At 32.1% G+C, this 22360-nt stretch overlaps 1 protein-coding gene and 1 non-coding gene across 3 annotated transcripts in view; one reads left to right on the top strand and one right to left on the bottom strand.

Moving 5' to 3' along the window:
* LOC106644600 (bifunctional purine biosynthesis protein ATIC) overlaps window positions 1-22360 on the top strand; it is a 504490-nt gene that overhangs the window by 429143 nt on the left and 52987 nt on the right. For both annotated transcript variants that reach the window (XM_089595708.1, XM_089595713.1), the window contains exons 6-7: window positions 9045-9434; window positions 9518-9782. In XM_089595708.1, coding sequence (XP_089451834.1) covers window positions 9045-9434; window positions 9518-9782 — 655 coding nt within the window. The remainder of the gene's footprint in view (window positions 1-9044; window positions 9435-9517; window positions 9783-22360) is intronic.
* Window positions 1990-2151, bottom strand: LOC149375800 (U1 spliceosomal RNA). Its single transcript, XR_016293666.1, has one exon. It is a non-coding gene; the product is annotated as a U1 spliceosomal RNA (small nuclear RNA).

Here is a 22360-nt window from a genome sequence, read left to right as displayed (position 1 = left end):
ACTCTACTCCTATTTCTTCTAAAACTACTTTTAAGAGATCATGTGGATTTTCTTCTCACAACTTGTGTTATTCGTCTAAACGTGTTTATCTCCAAATTTTTTTTTTCCTCGGCATCTCCCAAAAATTTTGCTACTATCGGGAACAATGAGAAAGAGCCGAAATTATCTGATGTAAAGAACAAGTTCAACCTACTTAACTCGAAAATACATGATTTGGCAACTGTCATGTCCAGTCGGCTTCATGCCCTAAATGGTAATTTATTTGAATTTCAATAAAAAATAACCTTTGAGATAACGGAAGTTCCTAAAAGTTATATAGGTGTTACATATTTAAAATTGTGTGCTTAAATGGTTACTATAAATTTTTTTTTTTTTTAGAATGGTAGAGAAAGAAAAGATGAAGGGGTTGTTTGTCTCTATGTTTGCAGTGATTTTCCAGTTAAAGTTTTGTCCACTTCCAACCCCAGTAATAATACACCTGTTTATTTCATTATAAAAATATCAATTACAAATCATTAATCTTTTTTTCGCTGTTATATATTGGTTTCTAGCTCGTAGTTTTCTAAATTCATTTTTTTCAATCGAATTTACCTACTTTTTTTTCTATACGAGCATAGTTAAAGCTTACTGTCACATACACTGCATTTGTGCCATCAGAACCGACTCATCATGTCACACGCCTGGATCATATTTCTTATACATAGCTTGTCTTACTTGTTGTCCATTGTGCAAATGCTGTACAGAAATATTCACAACCTCTCTCCATTTATCACTGGGCATGATTTCATTGATTAATCAATAACGCTTACTATAGCAAAAACATTCAGTTAAAAGATTTTATATCGTAACCTTAATAAAATACTCATTACTTAATTAAATTTTCAATCGACAAATGCTTATTCTGAGTTAGAACTGTTACAAGGTAGCTCGTTAGATATGTCGGATATGTCTAGATTTATTTGCTTTAAGTCTGCAAAAGACCATGGGTTTGACGCAAAATTTTTAAACTCATGAAGCACAGAAATGCTATTTACAGAAAAGCTGTGCAAAGAAAATCCGATGGTGAGATAGCCTTTTTAGGCATGTTAGAGGGAATATTCGTAATCAACTTTATTCTGCTCAAAACTAATTCCTTTATGAAAAATTACATAACGCATCAGATACAAAATTAAATTGACTCATATACGCACGCTTGACTTGGTCAGATTTAAATATCCCTCTTCTTTACTGCAATTCTCTCCAAATAGACTTAATATATTTTACCTACCAAGATAACCTCCCTTAGCGTAACTCTTTTTGATCTTATGTGGGCATAATCCCTTTTGGTGAATACTTCAAAACTTATTTTTCCTGTCTCACCAGTCTCATCACCTGAAGTGTGTCATGCTCTGTTTTGCTCTGCTACCGCAACGGGTGAATGGGATGAGCTATCCTCTAAAATGTTAAAACTAGCTATCGACTACATGGAGCTGCCTGTCACGTTGCTAATAAACAAATCTTTTTTACTTTTTAAGTACAAAGGGTAGGGACGTAATCAACGCGAGCTTGTGACTAATGCTTACTGGGAATTCCTCGTTTATGGGGAATAATTGCAAGCCCCAATTTCTAGCACAAAGAAGGTTCAGTGGGTTACCCAGGCCTTTTGGCCAGGGAGGACACGCTGTTTCCTTCAGTGTAGCACGCGTGTGGCCCAGAACATCTAAGGGCATCACATCATACCTATTATTGCTCCATCTCGTACGGCTAGACGCCGTCTGTTCCTCTAAGAAGATTTTTGTGTACGTCGGTAGTAAAAACCAAAAACCACCCCCAGCCCTACGCAACGCCGACGTATTGGATACCGTCAAACATCGCGTGAAGCATGCGATGGGGCCTTGGTTTTTGAGATACAAGAAGTAACGCCTATTTAGCAGGCTATACTTTTAATTAATGAGACAAATTGCTCCACCAACTAAGAACGGCCATGCATCTAAAATAATAGCTTTGGTAATTTTTGTTAGTAATAAATAATAAAGCTACCAAAAATAATACGTCCGAGATATCCACATTAGAGATATTCGTAAGGGTCAACCCATCCGTAGTGCAATGGACAGGCCTTACCCTGGAAAAACCGTCTTGTTGATCACGATTATCTCTACGCCAGGTAAGTATGACAAGCAGCTTTTTTGTTCACAAAGGCGATTACCTCTAAGCCCCTTTCAGTGTAGGGTGCTTAAGAATCTAAATAAGTTTTGTAAAGGAGCTGTGGAAGAGTACAGTATGGTATTTTTTTTCTAGGACTCTTGTAAGCTTTCGCTATATGAGACACTTTTTTTGCTTCCAACATTTTATATTTCATATGGCACACTGATTGTCTCAAGTACAGTCTAGTTCTCATCAAGGTTAAAGAAAGCATATTTTCCAAGAAACTTTTTAATCCACTGTACCGATTTTTTTAATGACCAACAGTGACTCAACTTAATGAGCTCTCCCAGTGTTGGTTTTTTTTTTAAAAAGGAATACTCTGGAGGTGTGGACATCATCAGAAAAACTGACTATTTGTTTTAAAAATCGGATAAATAATTTTTCAGCATCCCGGGTACTCATCCCATCAAAAAAAAACGAGAAAAAAATCTCGATAATTTTCGACGGGATTTGAGCACACGACCCCTCGAGTATCTCCGGCTAGGAGACGAGCACGCTTAAGAAAGTTTGGGGGTATCATTCAGAGAGGTGAGGAACGGAGAGTCCCCCTTTCCCACGCAGATGTGCCCCTCTTACTGCGCACCTTCTCTTGCACTCTACAAACTTAATATTTTCCTTACGTTCAACTGTACGACTGCAATTCATTAAATTTTTAAAAAATGCCTGGTGAGTCATGATTTTATTTATTGAGAATCTTTCTTTTGTGCTAAAGTATCGATAAAAACTTTTTTTTTTACTAACACATTTATAATGTATCCTAATTTTTAATTAAAAGGTAACCTAACCTTGTTATCTCTTAAGAGACTGTGTTAAGCTGATAATATATATTAATAATTTTCTCAAAAATCTTCCCTGACGAAAAATCTAAAAAAATTTATGTGCAGTCCTGATAAGCTCAAGTAAAGCACAAATTTTTTTGTCACGATTCTACATTTTGAACTTTTCTCCCAAACCTTCTTAACACTAAGCCATCGGAGCTCTGCTGTGTAAGAGTATGAAAAAAGTAAATGATAGGGCGGGGTGGGGTAAGATATGAGCTTATTATTTCAGTAAAAACGTATTTGTATCCATATTTTCACCTTCTTTTATAGTGTGTTGTATCAGGCTGCGCATGAGGGTGTGGTGAATAATGCGAGGGTAAGAGATGCACAAAATGTGTTATACAATATAAAAAAAAAAAATTTATGACTTTTATATGGTGTAGTATGGTATTCAGATTTCTCAATGCAGCGTTTTACTTATCCCACATCCTTAATTTCTATCTTCCTTGTTTTTTTTTCCCGCAACTATCATGTTCCTCCTCGAGTACAAGAGTCTTTCAAGTGGGTCCCTTGGAAAGTCCCCCTCAGATGACGCGGTCATCTATCCTATAGGGTATTATTTACAGAAAGCAGTGATTGTCTCCAGCATACTCCAACTATTGTCAAGGTTACTTAAAGGATCTTTTCCAATAAACCATCTTACTTGCTGTGTCATCGATCCTTTTAAAAACCAAAAGTAATTTTATCCAATGAGCTGGCCAGATGTTAGCTTTTCTCAGAAAAGTAAACTCCTGGAGATTCAGACATTACCAGAAAAATGGATTATTTGTTTTTAAAAATCAAATAAGTGAGTTTTTGGCATCCTGTGTACTCATCCCGTTGAATAAGCTCGAGAAAAAAATCTTTCTGATATCTAACAGAATTTAAACTCTCAAACGTTCAAGTTTCTGCAGCTAGGAGACTAGCCCGCTTACTACTAAGCTATGAAAACTCCAATAACATTTTATTCTTTATAAGTGACTAATGTGAGTCAGAATTGACAGCCTCTACACGCTGTTAACACTTTTTTCGTATCAGAAATACATGAAGTGTGAGGTGAAAATTTACTTAATATCGCTACTTATTCGTAGAACATATAATGGACTATGCGCTATGTGCAGTAATCTGAAACAGCGCCACCTGCACGGCAAGAAGGAGGTGATGCTGGATAACACGATTACATAGCCTGTTATGGGCTGCAAACTTTGTTAATTGTTTTTTATAGTTTTAATGCATTATTGATACTTAAAGTATCGATTTTTAGTGTCAAGAATTTGTGTCAAATAGATAACAACTATTATTTTACAGTTAAAAAAAAAATAAATAATAATGTAACAAAAGATTGTTTTCTGTTTAATACAAATTCTTAACACTGAAAATCTATACTTGCAGTATCAAAAATGCATTAAAACTACAAAAAACAAGTAACAAAGTTTGCAGCCCATAACAGGCTATGTAATTGTGTTATCCAGCAGCACCTCGTTCTTGCCATGCAGGTGGCGCTGTTTCAGAATACTGCACACAGCGAATACCCTTATGTGTCCTTTACACTTCATTTATAAGCTTCCTACATACCTTACTTTCTAATGTAGCACGTTGAATTAAACTTATTTTGCATATTTAAATCATGAGAATTTTTACATGTTGATAATTCAATATGTAATTGATAGTGAGAAAACAATGGTTTTCTCAAATCATTCATTAAAATTTTTGCCGTTAGATTTATTTATAGGTATTGAGAAAGCTAACTGAAAGAGAATGGTAGTTTTTGTCACAAAAGTACCATCGGCCTAGGGGTTATTTTACAGTTCAAGGGTACTGTAAAGCAGACCTAGGAGACCATAAGGTAACCCAAGATGGATGGCACTTAAGTGCTGAATACTGTTTTTCCCACCAAAGGCACACTCGACCCTCAAAGATACCCAAGGTAGTAAAATTGTTTTATTTGTGAAATGAAAGGTAATAAAGATAAATTTTCAGTACATACATTAACCATGTTTGGAATTAATACTATGTTACTAATTCTTACAACAATCATAATTTCAGCTTAAATATTATGTGTATATAATTTTATTATAATTACTCTTATTCCACACATAAACTGTATTAAGTACATAAATTTAGAGCAACATTACAATTTTGTTTATTTTAGAATCACAATAATGACGCAGAAGATCTTGCTCAATGAAATTGAAAAATTCTATTAAGATACTGTTCTGTGTATCATTAGTTGTATTCATTCGCTTAAAGGGTGCATGAACTACTACGCTTCAGAGTTACATTTTTTCCGAACATTGTATTGACGGCTTAGAATAATTGAATTAAACATTTTCACATAAGATATTAATTTAGTTTCTTTTATCAATTGGTAAAAAAAATTTTGTCAATGGTATTGATGAATATAGCCTATAGTTTATTTGCAGAGGGATGACTGTGGGGAAGGCTTTCGGAGAACGTGTAGGTTACACGTACTACAAGTATGGACAGAAATAGTAAGGATACTTTCATCCTTATTATTATACTTTAATCTTAACTTATGGTTATTTTTGATTGAGAAAAGAGTACGAGAAAGCGTGGTTTGAGCACCAATGTGGACTTAACCTTAATGTAAATAATAATAGTGTCTTATAAGTTTTCAGTGTGCTCATGTTACATGCATTTAAATAATCTGCTACACTAGTGTACAGCAAATTAAAGCAAAACATTATTAGATGTTACTTACGTAAGATATTACACATAACATACTTACCCATATTATGTGTCACGTACAGTCAAGTATGTACGAAGTGGGTTGAAAAAGTGAGGTGACTTTGTATTTTTAGAAGAAAAATTTTTTTTAATTTATTAATATTTGTGGGATCCCCTTTACAGTCATTGCCTGTTTATACGATACGCTTTTTCTAATCCTTGAGATACTTCTCATAAACACTTTCCAGTATAACTTTGAGCTCTTCTAGCGATGCAGTCCTCATCTTCTCGCGAACAAAAATGAGTAAGCAGGGGCATTGTCATCCTTTTAAGTGAATCAGGATCATCGTTGACGTCTGTCAACAGCTCTTGAACGATACTCATGTGGTGGTTTTTTTGGTCAAAATAAAGCAGTTTCGGAACAAACTTAACTGGCACATGTCTCATGCCCAAAACGATCAATAAAGTTTTATGACACGAGCCAACGGATTAGTTTAATGGTTATCCAAAATAACTCTCACCACTGCTTGAACTTTTTCATCTGTTGTTGACATGCTAAAGCGTTTATAGAGAGGCTCGTCATTGACATCTTCCCAACTTGTAAACTTTTTTTTACTTCGAGTAGTTTCACCGTGTGCCAGTGTCAACATTTTAAGTGTTTTAAAGTACATAATGTAATTTTTACATAAGATTTGATGCAAATTCATTGAATCATTTTTTCAATGGCAAATAATTGTCATGCATTTAAGACGCTTCGAACTATTATGCCTCTCACGAACAAACTTAACATATAATATAGCTGAAACTGTAAATATATGATTGTTACGAGTAAACCAACATAAAAAAAAAACATTATTGATAATCAAAGGTACGTTGCCCGCGAAACTTGTAAAGTACAAGCTTGTAATCGAAGTTTAAAATCATTTTACCATGTATACATTTAATAAACAGTGAAAGCGTTATAGCGTAAGTCATCTAATTTAAATTATTCATGTACGATGTTCTAACAGTTGAAAAAGTTATCGTTGACGGCCTGCTGCAGCTAACAGTAACACGTGTTAAAATATATTAGTAAAATGTTATATTTTAAATTTTCTGACAATTTCTTTTCTTATTTTTAATTAAAATTTTTTTTTACTGATTGGTATTTTATTTGTTTCCTAATATTTAATCTATTATTTACGTTCGTTATTTATTAATTGAATAATAAAATTTCTTTTAAAAACTTCAAACCTATGTTTTTTTGTTACAGCTTCAATATATATATATATTGACAATTATTTAATATTTGTTTTTTGTTAATTTAAAAAAAATAAACAACTGTTTATTCATAAGTACTATTTTTTTATTCCAAATATTTCGAAGCAAACTAATGCACTAGCTGTGTTTCTTATTATTGGTGAATTCATACGAGATTATATGGATAAATTGTTTAGTTTTTATTGTGTTTTACCCGTAAAAAGTTTTTTAAATCTTGAATAAGGTGATCTTTTGAGTTAAGCATGTTTATCTTAGTTATAACGAAGAACTCGAGAGAGGTAAAGAGTACGCAGCAGCATCGGCAACTGTTGTGTGTGGATGAGTATACGTATACAACATACATCCAAACTAGTTTTTATTATTTAATTGCAAAAATAACTTGTTAATCCCTTTGAAAATCAAATATAACTTTTTTTTCTATATTGCGTCAATGCAAAAAAACTAGACAAATTAAATGGATCATTTTCAGACACATTTTATTTTTGTGTAACTCTCCCGTAAAACTAAGTGTTAAATTATATTTCAAACATTTTATATCAAAACGATATTTTAAAACGGTCTCAAATTTTACTCGTGCATTTCTAACATTATTTCTAAAGTCCTGTTGAAATTTAAGTAAAATCTTATAAAAAACGCTATGTGTGATGAGCATCCTTAAGTTACATTCACTGTCGTATAATACTATTGTTATGTACTTAACTAAGAATAAGTATATATAAGCGAATGTGACAGGTGTGAGCGTGGGGTTAGAGATTTTATCAGCGCAGGAAATTGTTTTGAAACAATTGGACGATGCGATGATAGCAGACAGTATCGTAATGGCCAGCCCGACATCATGTTGTGCCATAACTATAATCTGTACTTTTCTTACTTAAATTATATATTCTTCTAGTTGTTTCTTTATTATTTACTTTTTCAAAACAAACCTACCCAATCGAAAGTTTCTAATAGAAACTAATAAAAATTTTTTTTTGTCTGTTTCTAGTCAGTTTTTGCACTTGGAAAATCACGTAAAACACAATAATGTTGAAAATTTGACGATTATTATATTTATTTCTTCACTAACACAAGATTAAACATAAGTAAGTTAGCTAATTTCGTACTACCATCTGGATGGCAACACCAAAACAGGGGAGTTCAAGTATTTTATGTGGTATTGTAATAAAAAGTTTTTATTTTTTTTAATTCCATGTAAAATACTTAAACCTCCTTGTTTTGATACTGCCATCTAGATGGTAGTGCTTTATAAGTCAATTTACTTATGTTTGATCTTGCGTTGGTAAAGAAACAAATATAAGAAGCGTCAAATTTTGAACGTTATTGTGTTTTATGTGTTTTCCAAGTGCAAAAACCGACTAGAAACAGACAAAAAAAATTTTATCAGTTTTTAATAGACACTTTCAATTGAGTAAGAGTACCGTTTGATTCAGTACGGTTTAAACTATCAAATTGATTCAGCCTAGGTTCAGGAACCGTCACGAGGCCTCTTTAAATAAGTCAAGAGTGTGATGACCATATTTTAATTCATGCTCATTTTAATCATCGTACTAAATATTAAAAAGTAAACAAAATTTAATTGATCATTGTACGTTTGTTTTGACTCGTAAAGCACACAGTGATACAAAAATTCAAATGGGAGGTACCTTACTATTTTACATAAATAATAAATCGAAAAACCCTAATTTCAAGTTATTGTAGTAAAAGATTAGTGCGCGAAGCGCACAGAGGGGCAAAACTTGACTTGTGTTGATAGAAGTTTAAAAAATTAAGGATTTATTAAACGTTTTCCATTGATATCATAACCCGCTATTTTGTTTACAATATGTGTTTTAGGGTGATTATTGCTGCAGGGTTATTATCTTGGAAAAACTGTTAGTCAACAAAATTTGAAAAAGTTGTTGAATTTTATGATAATGAGTATACCTTGATTAAAAAGTCCTAGTGCTTCTAACACTGTTAACTGATCTGAGCTGAACTCTTATCTATTAACTTAACTTTTTATAACATAGAATCTAACTTAATGAATGAGCGCAGCAACTGCATTTTCATTAGTTAAGTTTATTTAATCTTTTGAAAATATGTATAATATTAAGTTAAAAAAAAACTTTGCAGAGAAGTATCTGACGGCATAATAGCACCAGGGTATATGGATGAAGCACTTACAATACTGCGTAAGAAAAAAGGTGGTGGCTATTGCATTCTGCAAATCGATCCATCCTACGAACCTTCATCGATGGAACGTAAAATATTGTTTGGTATGACCCTGGAGCAAAAACGAAATGATGCTCAAATTGATGTTTCAACCTTCTCCAATATTGTAACGGAAAACTCCAGCTTAACAGAAGCAGCACTTAGGGATTTGACAGTTGCAACCATAGCTGTCAAATACACACAAAGCAACTCTGTTTGTTATGCCCGGGATGGACAGATAATTGGAATTGGTGCTGGCCAGCAGTCAAGAATACACTGTACTAGACTTGCTGGTGATAAGGCAAATAATTGGTAATTACACTACCTCTTATCTATGATTAGTAAAATTTACTTATAATAAAAAATAATATTATGGTGATTTCTATGGTTAACAGGTGGTTACGACAGCATCCGAAAGTGATCAGTATGAAATTTAAAAAGGATATTAATAGATCAATGATTTCCAATGCGATTGATAACTTTATTATTAGTTCTATTGATCAAGATACATACGAAAATTCTTGGGAGGCAATGTATGAGATTATTCCAGAAAAATTAACCAAGGACAACGTAGATAATTGGCTAAGAGAGTTGGACAATGTTGCTCTCAGTAGTGATGCCTTTTTTCCATTCCGAGACAATGTTGATAGAGCAAGATTGGTAAAAGCGTGTTCCTAATTTTGATGTTTCATATTTTTCTTGTATTAAGAGTTAAAAAAAAATGTCAAAATTAATTTTAACATTAATTTGAATTGAGTACTCTCTTTTTGACATATGACAATAGTCAAAACACGAGAATTCTGATTACTGCGCAAAAAATTACGTTTAACCATACATTTTTTGCGTTAAAGTTATGAAATGTTCGATAAAAATCACGCTATAAACAGAAATATTTTTAGGAATGTTGCCTATAAACAGTATCATAGCTTTATTTAACAGAAAAAAAGACACAAAAATTTAGGCAATACTAACAGAAAACTCTGCAATATAGCATACACTTGACTTGACGAACACTACACTTAAACTTTTCTTTAAACACAAATTCATACTCTATTGTTTGTTTTAATTTCCAAACTTATTTGATTTAATAACCCATATTTAAAAAGCAACTTCTTCACTATTTTCTGATTTTTTAGTTTAAGTCTATTAATTATTCTATCGATAATACCTTATAAGGATTAAAAAATAAGTTAATAAAAATTCGTAACATTACATATATTAAAATACTAGTCTATTCATTATTTTTCTTACAACTCGTCAGTAATAAATTCAGTCAGGCTTTCCATTTCAGCATGCAACATTGAGTTATTAAGAGAAGTAAATATTTCATACATAAAAACCATAGTAATTCCTAAAACTTTAACAATACATGTTAACAAAAAAAAGTTTTCCTTAAAACAGATAGCTTTGAATAAGGTATAAGGGGTTGATATCGTTAGAAGAATTTAAAATAAAATTTACTTAGTATTGTTGATTAAAAATATTTATAACAATCTTTTGGTTGAACGAAAAGTGAGTTTAGATAGAAAATCGTGTTAATGAATTTAGGTAGTATAAGGATCGTTGAGCAGTACGTTACCAATTTATTGAAGGGAGGAAAGAGTCTTGTTTTTCTTACCTATTTTTTTTTTTAGTTTGTTTCTCTAATAACAAGTATGTAACATCCCCAAGACTTTTCAGTTAGCTCTCTTGATCTTTAATAAGCATCACACACTGACACTGTTTTCTGGAAAATCACTTCGTAGATAAACACTTACCTAGGCTTTGTGGAACTATCCGAATACCTTCTCAATCTACTTTGATGAGCGGAATGCTGCAAAATTGTATATTTTATCCTTTACTTGATAACTAGGAATTAATTTACGAGATGAAAATTTTTGTTATTAAAATCAATTATCTAACTTTTGGTTTCTCAAGTGGTGTCGATGACTAGTCTAATTATTTTTTAGTGTTGTACAAAAATTATATTTATTCTAGGAAGAGCAAGCGCCACCGATAAATATCCACATAATAACTGTTTTTTAGTTTTTCATACGATAATCGAATCAATACTTCAGGAAATAAGCGATGGCGATAAGGACCGTAATTGTTTTTTATCCATGTACAATAAATGATCTGATTCTTGGTTGTGCTAGCACCAAAAATTGGTAGCAGTACTTTTTTTCAGGTTTGTAAAATAATTAAATTAATTATCTTAGGCACGCAAGCGTCAGTGATAATTAGCCTAGTAATTTTCAATATTCACAGAATAATTGAATAAATTTTTAGGTGTGTAAGCAACTTCAATAAGTGGTTTTTTCTCACACGAACATTATTCTTAAATTAATTACGTAGGCAAGTAAGGGGTCAAGATAAGTGGCCCATTTATTTTTTACTTTTATACGATAATTAAATGAATTTTTTGATAAGCATGCGTAAGCAATAAGAAGCCTGACTCTTTTCTGAATTGAAGTTAAAATTAAATTAATTCCTTAGCAATTAAATGTCAGTAACAAGTAACTAAACCACTTTTTATTTTAGTTATGTGACTCTCATGCTTGTCAGTAAATTAGAAATTAATACTACCAATAGTATACAAGCGATTGTTACTAAGTATATCTAAATCATTGTATCAAGACAGCATTAGCCGTGATGGTTAAAAGTTTGTTGCTGACCGATACCTTCAGAGCGCTTCTTTATCAGCGCCACCGCCAGCCAAGCTATGAACTATCGCTGATGTATACAAATGATGTGTATATACTAACGTCTATCACCCGATGACTCAGGGCCCGGGGCGCTCACTGGCCACTCTAACAAATAGTGGAATCCTAAATAATAACACAAGCGTCTATCACCCAATGACCTGAGGTGCTTACTGGCTACTCTATGAATAAATAAAAAGTTAATTAATAATACAAGTGCCTATCACCCGGTAATCCGGAGCACTTATTGGCCACAATATAAAATAATAAATCTTAAATAATAACAAAAGCCCCTATCACCTGGTGACCCAGGGCGCTTACTGGCCACATTATAAAATAATAAATCTAAAATAGTAATAAAAGCATCTATCACTCAAAGACTTTGGGCGCTTACTGGTCACTCTATTAATTGATAAAATGTTAACTCATAACACAAGGGCCTATCATCTAATGTCCCAAGGCGCTTACTGGCTGCACTATTATATAATTAATTCTTAACTACTAACACGAGTGTCTATTACCAAAGTCCCTTGTAAAATTTCACAATTAATTCAAATAATAAATAAATGACATCGCAACCCTATAAAATAGTACGCTTTGGACGCTGCATTTTTATACAACAGTACGAAGAAAAAGTGTTGAAATGTATGTTCCATACGATTATCTTAGTTTTAAAATGGCCTATTGATTAATAAATAATAAGCTTCAAAATCATTTTAAGATTACTCTATCGATATTACACGTTGCGTCATGAGTCAGTAAGTTTAAAAAAAATTATATTATCGATAAATAATTGACATCAGGTGGTAGGCGCTTGTATTATGTATTATTGTTGTTTAATTAATAAAGTAGTCAGTAAGTACCCCAGATCATCGGGTAGTAGGCACTGGTATACATACATCATATGTATACATCAGCAATAGTTCACAGCTTGGCTGGTCATGGTGCTGATAAAGAAGCAATCTGAAGGTTTCGGTAAGCAGCAAACTTTTGACTATCGTGGCCAACGCTGTATCAAGACGTGCGTTTGCACAGATGGTGGCACTTTCAATACAAGCACACTATATCCTCTATACATGCCCTTTTCTCAATATTCGATATACTTAAGACTCGTAATACTAAACCACATAGTTTCTTTTTCAAAAAAATTTCTTAAGAACTAAATAAAAATAAAAGGCATATCCTCCGTGGATGTGGATCAAGCACACAACCTCTTGTTTACAAGACAGTTGCTATACCACTTGAGCTACCAAGGAGCTGTACATTCACTAGCGCCGTCAGTTTAGATAAGTTTTTCATTCTTAATTTTCAGAGCTGTTATTCACCTAAGCTCGATATAGTAGTTATATGACTTAATGCTTGTTGGTAAAATAGAAATTAATATGACCAATATTATACAAGCGAATAATGATACAACTAGATCATTGTATTATGAGATGCTATGCATAGATGGCGGCCCTTTCAATTAAAGCACACTATATCCTCTATACATAGCCTTTTCTCAATATCTAATATTCTTAAGATTCATAATACTTAACCACATAGTTTTTTTTTCAAGAAAATATATGTAGAAGTAAAAAACATTAAGGAAAATATTCTCTCTGGGTGCGGATTGAGCACAAAACCTTTTGTTAACCAAACAGTTGCTCTACCATTTAAGCAATACCGAGGAGCTGTACATTCACTTGCACCGTAAGTTTAAATAAGTTACTTATTCTTAGATTTTAGAGCTGTCTTTTACCTAAGCTCGATATAAGAGTTATGTGATTCTAATGCTTGTCGGTAAGCTAAAATTTAGTACAAACAATAGTATACAAGCGAATGTTAATAGATCTGAATCATTGTATCCTCGTAACAAAGCTTCTGCGCGATATCGTGCAAGAGATCCTACACGAAATCTTATAGGATATTGTGAAAGATTTCTTGCACGATAGTATACATGATATTCTACATAATATTAGGCAAGATTTTTGGCGACAAAAAAAAATTATAACCCATGTAATTAAAAATTAATTTGGCTCAAAAGCTGTTAGAAAAGCTAATGTAAGAAGTAAAAAAAAAAAGCATCTGTTTTCTCTACTTAGGGGATTTGAACCTGGTCTGCAGGGATCGTAGTAAAGTGTCTTACCCACTTCGCCAGAGTGAATTAGACACTTGGAGAAGACTTTACTTTATCATGAGGTACATCTGAAACTTATGTTTATTATTTCATCATTTCGTGAATAATATTTACCACCTTGGTTACCTAATTGATAATTAACATCTTACAAGTGAACATTTTATACTGCTTCGTGTCTCTTAACACGTACGTCTACAATAAATCTAGTAATTGATTTGACAATTGCTTTTTGTTCATGGATTTTACTTATACTTTACATATACTTTTCATTCCAAGGTAAAATTAGTCGATATTTAAAAGTGTAATGAATTTATTATTATTGTCACGATAAAGTTGTAGATTACCTTTCCCTTTTTAATACTTTAATCTTGGTATCGAATACTAGCAGGAAATAGTTATTTACGTAACAAGTGCAGAAAAGACGATTTCCCGCACGAGTCATGGTTGACTCGCACGAGTGGCCGGAGTTGACGGGAACGAGTGCCAGTTGAGATCACGAGTGCGTAGGACGAGTGTGATTGCACGGCACGAGTTACCGTCACTGGCCACGAGTTTTTCCGCAAAATATTTTCCGCACACTATGTGGGAAAATCGATTTTCAACACCAATATCAGTTTGGAAAACACCTATTTTTCGCACACTATTGCAAAATAGTAGTTTTCCTACGAATTTGAAAAGTCTCTGTTTGCGAACCGAGAGGTTTGCGGCCCGAGCCGAAGGCGAGTGACGTAACGAGGTTTGTAAAGGAGACTTTTCGAACAAGTTCCGGAAAACTGCTTCTTCGCCCGAGGAAGTACCAGCCTCCCAAAACCACCCGAGGGCGGAAAAACAATTTTTCACTCATTTATACAGTACTCAGATAAATTATATTAATTTTTACAACATAAGATTATACATAAGATAAGGTATTCTTAAAAACCATTAGATTTAAACAAAAATTAGGAAAATTTTTTCTCAACTAGAATAAGAGACTATAAAAAAGCAATATCCTTAAGACATAATAACATTGTTCAACGTTATTTTCTATTGTTTTGTTAAAGTTATTAAGAATTTGTTCTAAAAATTGTTCGATTTACACAAGAAAATTGATATTACTGTAACTGTTCTCAAAGCCTATCAAAATGATTTCGTAAGAACATAGAAACTTTATTTAATTTTGTTTCATGTAAAACTTAATTTAATTAATTTTATTTTTTATTAATTTAATCATAATGATTCTGTTTACACGGTTTAGTAAAAAAAAATTATTAAAATTGTAAAGAAAGATCATATTTATTTTGTTCTACATTTTTAATAATAAAGATTAAGTTTTATCAGCATAACAAAATTTTTTTAAATAATAATGAAAGCTTATTCAGTGCTACAGTTTTGCTGCATTACAAAAAGCAAATAATTCTCAGCTTTAGTATTGAAGATTAAGTTTCAATACGTTTAAATAATGCGTGTTAAACAAAAGTTTTAATTTCTCCCATGATATACGATATTATTGACTATAAAATTTAAATAATCAACCGCAAATAATTATAAAATATAAAGAGTATACGGAACTTTTTATGCTAACGCTATAAGATCACAAGTCTAGCACCGTGAGTTAGACTATTAGTTTTAGATCCAGATTTATCGGACTTTAGACACAGATTTTTCCATTTTTTTTCTTATTAACTGACTTATTCAATTGATAGTTTCTATTTATTGGAACATTTTATACATCTATTATAGACTGAAAATTTTTTTTTTCAATGTATGATGGCTTGAAAAGGTGTACACAAGGTCAAAACATTATTTTCCTGCTTTTTCAAGGAAAACTTGTGAATGTGAGATTATTTAAAATAAAACCGGAATATTATTTTTTTTAAGAATCTAAAAATATATGTGACAAAAAGTTTTGATTTTTATTCTTATTACAAGTAGTATTAATAACATTTTTAAGGCAGAATAGTGATGTGCAAACTATCTTCAATAAATATGTTATATACACCACACAACTTTTACGGCTTGCGCTTCCTACGAATATTCACCGTTTCCATTAATGAAATCAATTCTTATGATTATACACATAGGTGTATTTAAAGAGAGTAGTAAAGCAGGTACCTATTATGTTTGAAGCAAAAATTATTTAAAAATTTGAGTCTGAGAACAAAAACACAGTATTTGATCGATGCTTCTTCGAAATTGTTATTGTCGCTGTAATGAGTCTTGTATCTTCATGAACAGTACCTTTAAAACTATTAAATATGTGTATAAATATGTATGTATTGAATTTCTGTAGTAGTATTAAAAATATCTAAATCCCATTGTATTTCAGCATACTAAAATAAGACAACATACACAATTATTAAATAATATAAATGATCGAGAAGCATTACTTGTTGACGGTTGTTTTGTGGTGAAAATAAGTTTTGTGTTGTCAAAAGTATAGAACTAAATAAACTTTACATTAATATTTTTAAAACTTTTTTGTTTTGCTATTTTAATTCAACATGCATGTATAAGAATGCAAAGTAAACCCTATATGATACTTCTTCACCATATTTCATAATTTCTTTCTTCAACAAAACGATGAAAAAATAATTATGATTATTGAAACTATAAATTATACAATAAATTAAACAAAACTACATAAAATAAAATTTGATGATGTTATAACGTCTTTAAGATAATGCTTTTTTACAGTCTCTAATTCAAGTTAAGAAAAAATTTTCCTAATTTTTGTTTGAATCTAATAGTTATAAAAAAAACTTTATTTTATGTATAAACTTATGTTGTAAGAATTTATGTAATTAATCTGAGTTATTGAATCACTTTAGGGTCAGTACCTAAGCACACGATCAGTAAGAACTAGTTTTGGAAGTACAAATGAAAACTCCAAAAAATTAGGTGTTAGTTTGAGCAACGTTTCGTTGGTCTTAACGCCAACCTCATCAGGCTCACTGCATTAACAAAGAAAACAAAAACAAAAAACACAATAATTTTTGTAAATTACATTGTAGGGCCACTATTTATAAATATAATTAATAGATACTCACGTCTATATTGTTAAGACGATCGTTACAGACTGTTGGTCACCTTAAACGAATAACGTAAAGTGTCAAACATGTACGTATATCTATACATACATACAAACAATAAATGGACGTTTCTTGCAAATATAGATAACGTGTGTACGTATTCAAGAGAGATTATTACTTATATGAACCTTATAAATGTTATTGAGAAATAAGGTATCCTGTTTTTTATTTATTGTTTGTTTAGTCGAGTGTACGTGTAGCATTTCTGATATTAAATTTTTTTATCTATTTAGTTCATGATCTAGAATTTTGGTTTGAGAAAAATTAAAGTTATGGTTGAATTCTTTCATGAGTGAAGCGACAACAAGTTCATCTTTCTTCGTACTTTTGTGTTCGTTTAGCCGTTTTTTCAATGCTCTCTTTGTCTCACCTACGTATGATGCAGAGCAAGAATTGCAAGAGAAATGATAAATGACATTGGTTTGATCAAGTTTATCAATTTTATCGTTTCCAAGAATGATAACACTGTCGAATTTGTTTTGAATAGTAGAGTGCAATTGTATATTGAGTTGTTCTTAAGTTTATGAACAAAGTCTGAAAAATAACGGGTTGTAAGGAATAAAAATTTTTATTTTAGTACTTAGATTGTCATTTGGTAAGAAGTTAGTAGTTTAGTAGTTTTTATTTGGTGAAATCTTTTTTTGATGTATTTTTGTATAAAAAGTTCAGTATAGTAATTTTCACGTAAGATTCTCTTAGCCGTAAGAATATTCTTCCTGTGAAAAGATTTATCAGATAAAAGAACGGCTCGATCAACCAAACCGTATACAGCATTGGATTTTAACGTTGGGGATGGTTAGAATTAAAATTAATTATTCTGTTGGATGAAATTGGCTTAAGATACCAACTAGTGGTTATTTTCAAGTTCTTATGTGTAATTGTAATGTCTAAGAAATTTGTAGAATTGTTTTTCTCTACTTCACAAGTGAATTTCAAGTGATTGTCTTGTTAATTAAAAATCTGTAATATAGTTCTGCCTGATCTTTGTGTACACATATGAGAGTGTCATCGACGTATCTTTAATACATAAAAGGAACGCAATGATGATTTTCTTTTAACAAGCGCAGGGCTTCCATCTCAAGATCTTCTAAAACTAAATCAGCGAATAGTTTAGAGACAGGAGAATCCATTGGGCTGCCAAAAATCTGTTTGTAAAATTTTGTATTAAAAGTGAAGTTAACATTGTTGAATAAAAATTTTGTACATTCTATAATTTCATGATTCGGAGTTTTTGATAATCTGTGGATTTGCATGTATCTTTTTTCCAAACTATTTATGACTGATTCTAATGACATGTTCGTAAATAAAGAAATAACATCTAAAGAAATAAAAATATAATTATCTGGTATTTCAAGGTTTTAATTTGTTTTATAACGCTATTATTTAAATGTGAATAAGGTTTTTCAAAAACTTTTGAAAAAGAATCACAGAGGGTTGAGGCGAGTGTGTGTAGGAGAATTAATCGATGAAATAATAGGTTTAAATGAAAGAGAAGGTTTATGTATTTTTGGCAACCCATAACATCTAAATAAATTTGTATTAGTTTGTGTTAATTAATTGTTATAGTACTTATATTTTCAAAATTCTCTGTCGTTCAGTTTCGTTAAAATTTTGTAAACTTCTTAAACTAATTCATGGATTCTTATTCACCATAAGGTATGGGGTTTTATCGTTTAACATCGCCTCCATGTTCTGTAAGTATACATTTTTGTCAATGCAAACCGTTACATTTTCTTTATCTGAACGAGTAAAATAATATCTTTATTCTCTCTAAGGATCGCTCTTGTACATTTTAAATTATAAGTATTTTTTCGTTCAGTATTATCTAGTCTTAATTTTTTGTTACTACACGTTTTTGTGGCTTGCACGATTTTTGTTCTTATTTTACTTTTTATTTAACTATTAAGATCGTTAATTTTTTGTAAACTATTTTCTACATTCTAAATTGCTTAAGGAATTCTACTCTTCGATAAAATTTGTATTTTTAACGCAAATTTTTGTCCTAAAGCTACGCAATTTTTAAAATTTGCTGGTACATAAAGATCTGTTAGATTTTGGAACATATTGTCACTTTTGTTGTTATTATTAAGGAGGTTTTGGTTACATGATTTTTGTATAGATGAAGTTTTTTTATTATACCAACAATTTAGTTCATCTTTTTTATATCAATTGTTAAAATATATACAGCTGATAAAGCTTTTAACTGATAAATTATCAGAACATAATTCATTATTTATTATCTAATGCGTAACAATCATTAATTTTAATATTGAGTTAACTGTAGGTAAAAGAGTATATTCGTTTTTTTTTAAGTTACTGGACGACTTGTTGTGAAAAAAAAGTTATTAAGGTAATTTTTTAGATGTTCAACGTGTTTAGGCGAATAATTTCATGTCCTACACTTTCTTAAAACACTTTCTATAGAAGCATACTATATTTCCTATACATGCCTTTTTCTCAAAATCCAATATAATTAAGACTTATAATACTAAACCACATAGCTTATTTTTCAAAAGAATCTTTTGAGAAATAAATAAAATAAAAGAAGTGTCCTTCCTTGGTGCCAATAAATGTACAGCTCCTCGGTAGCTCAAGTGGTAAAGCAACTGTCTAGTAAACAGGAGATTGTGTGTACAATTTAGTCGAAGAGGATATTTTCCTCATTCTTATTTATTTCTTGAAAAATTTTCTTGAAAAAGAAAAGTCTTCCCTGACTGCTCCGCCTGAGGCATTGAGAATTGGGCCGCCATTTGCACCTCAAAGCAGTTCAACCGCTGTACTTTCATCCCGACTCTGCTCTGCCGCCTCCTAGGGCTGACCCTCGCCCTTATCAGAAGAAATTGGGCTAGAAGGACTACCAAGCTCCTCCATCTCATAGTGATTGCCCCCCCAACAAAGAGCTTCTGGTTGCTTCCACCGTTACGCTAACACAAAATAGTAATAAAAGGCACAGTCGGAACGTGCGATAAGCTCTGATACGAAGCGAAAAGAAAAACGCTGAAAAGATCAAACGAGTAAACACTCAGAGTACAACTTAAGGCCCATAACTTGTTAAAAGTATGGATCTATCAGTAGGCGATTGGGCAAATAAAATGTACAACACTATCACTTTTATTGCAAAATGCTAACGCGTTTATTATCACTATCTTTAGTATGTGCTATTTTTAGTGTTTACAATCTTGAGAACAATAGTAAACCGGAATGAAAAAGTAAGATCAAATCAAAGGTTATACAAAGATAGAGAGAGCGTATAAATCAGACAGACTGACCACATGAGAATGAGGAAACTATAGGTATTAGATGCTGAAGTGCAGCGTTACGGCAGCTCGTCTTCTTACTATTGCGCATGCGCAGATATTCAGTTACGCAGTGTTGGCTTGAAGATGGCAAAAAGTGGTCCGCCTACCACTCTCCCGTCTAAGAGAGGGGTAGGGGGACTGCTTTTTGGTCGCGGCTGCGAGACAGCCAAAAGCGTCTTCTGCTACGACAACGGTTCTTAAATTGCAGCTCTGCACGATTATATATATATGCACATATATTGTGTCACCGAATGCGTGCATATACATATAGTCTCGGGTACTTGACCGACAGCACATGATGATGTATTTTGTCAGCTGATTGTTGCATAAGTGCCCAGTGTTGTCCTTTGCCATGCCGGTGCTAATAACGAAGAAGCCTTGACTCCTTTTTTCTACAACTTGGTCGAGCTGACAAGTCTGGCCTTTCTCACCAAGTCAAACGATGAGGTAAGCAAAGATACTACTGTTAGTGCTAGCAGTTTGACATGTAGTTGCTTAGCAGATCTGACAAGTAAACTGCATATTTCAGTTATAAGCCCAACAGTGTTTAGTGAGTTGCAGTAGTTGTTTTTTTATTCTCTTTTTGTATAGTTTTTTGTCTCTCTTAAATTTGTATATAAATCAAGCAGGACTTTAACGTGGGATTGCTGACAAATAAGTAATTCCCACAAGTTTCCAGTCACAAAGTTGTGATTCACTTTTCCTGCAATCAAATCAACCAAAACAAAAAAAAACCTAATCAAGAAGCAAGAGGTTAAAATTTAAATTATTGGTTTTATCAAATACAATTTTGAAAAATTATATGAAAAATCAAGATCTGATGAGGTTTGACAAGAAAATGTACCTAAATCTCTGAAATCATCGAATGGCTGTGAATCTCTAGTTGCTCCAGAGGCTGTAGTAAAGAGTTTTTTTATAACTATTGTTCACAATAGAGGTACAGAAAAAAGTCACTAAACTCTCTCATAAAAATTTGGTGCCATGTGATGCTAATAGAACAGTTAATAATAAAAATAAAATTCAGACGTAATCAAAGTTAACAAGTGCGCAGCTCAACATATTTTAAACATATAGTACAGTTGTGGTAGATGGTCTTTATGATTATTCAAATGAAGTAAATTATAAAGGTTCAGAAATTCCATGAAGCTGTAGATGGAACCTGGTCACCTCCAGTCCAGCAGCCAACCAACTTTCCAATTTTACTGGCTGTAGAAACAGTTGCTCAGCAGTTGGATATAAGTTGTAGTATTGTAATACCAGTTTGGATTTGTATTCTCTCAACCTGAAGCAGCCAGGCTGTATGATATGTACATCAAGATCAGTATGCCAAGTGATCGAAGGTTTTGTCCTTTTTTTTATTTAGATGTACCTGAAATATTCGTAGTGTTGAAAAATTTAGTATGATAATTATAATTACCATCAAGATTTTACAAAATGATTTGGGGAGCTGGCGAAACGAATCCAGCTGGTATTATTGTGAGTTGCTATGATTGTGGAAAAATAATTATTCATTATGCTGACAAGATGTTTAAGAACGACAGCAACTGTTTGATTAGCAATCCCGATAAACACAAAGGTCCAGTGAGAGCACTGGACTTGAATCCATTTTAGTCTTAATTTCTAGCTACTGGTGCGACATATAGTGACATTTATACTTTGTATATTAATTGGACAAATGAGCCTATGTCTTCTAGTTCCAAAAAAACTTACCACCTGAGGAAGGACTAGATCAATCAATAAATCATGGAATTCACGAGGTACGTTACTTGGCAACATTCTTTTTTGACACTTTCACAATTGACATGAGAGCATTTTGTTGTTTACAGTGCAGCACATTCTAACTTCAACATTCTCACAGCGTTGTGTCATTTAAAGAAGAATTAAGCCATGTTAATACTCATCGATGCCATTCAAGAGCCTCTATGAGCATCACCATCAGGCATTTTAACATAATAATTCTTCATCATTATTGGAATACAAGTGAGATGAAAATCAGTACACTAACATCCTGATATTTAGTCACACACAGCTGTCTCTTGCTTCAGAAAAGGGTTAAACTCTAATTATTGAC

The sequence above is a fragment of the Copidosoma floridanum genome, unplaced genomic scaffold (genome assembly GCF_036245765.1).
Source record: "Copidosoma floridanum isolate Cflo_tuat_1 unplaced genomic scaffold, Cflo_Japanese_pri ptg000004l, whole genome shotgun sequence".
Classification (NCBI taxonomy): domain Eukaryota; kingdom Metazoa; phylum Arthropoda; class Insecta; order Hymenoptera; family Encyrtidae; genus Copidosoma; species Copidosoma floridanum.
The sequence above is the reverse complement of the archived record's forward strand: the minus strand, read 5'-3'. Positions and strand labels throughout refer to the sequence as shown.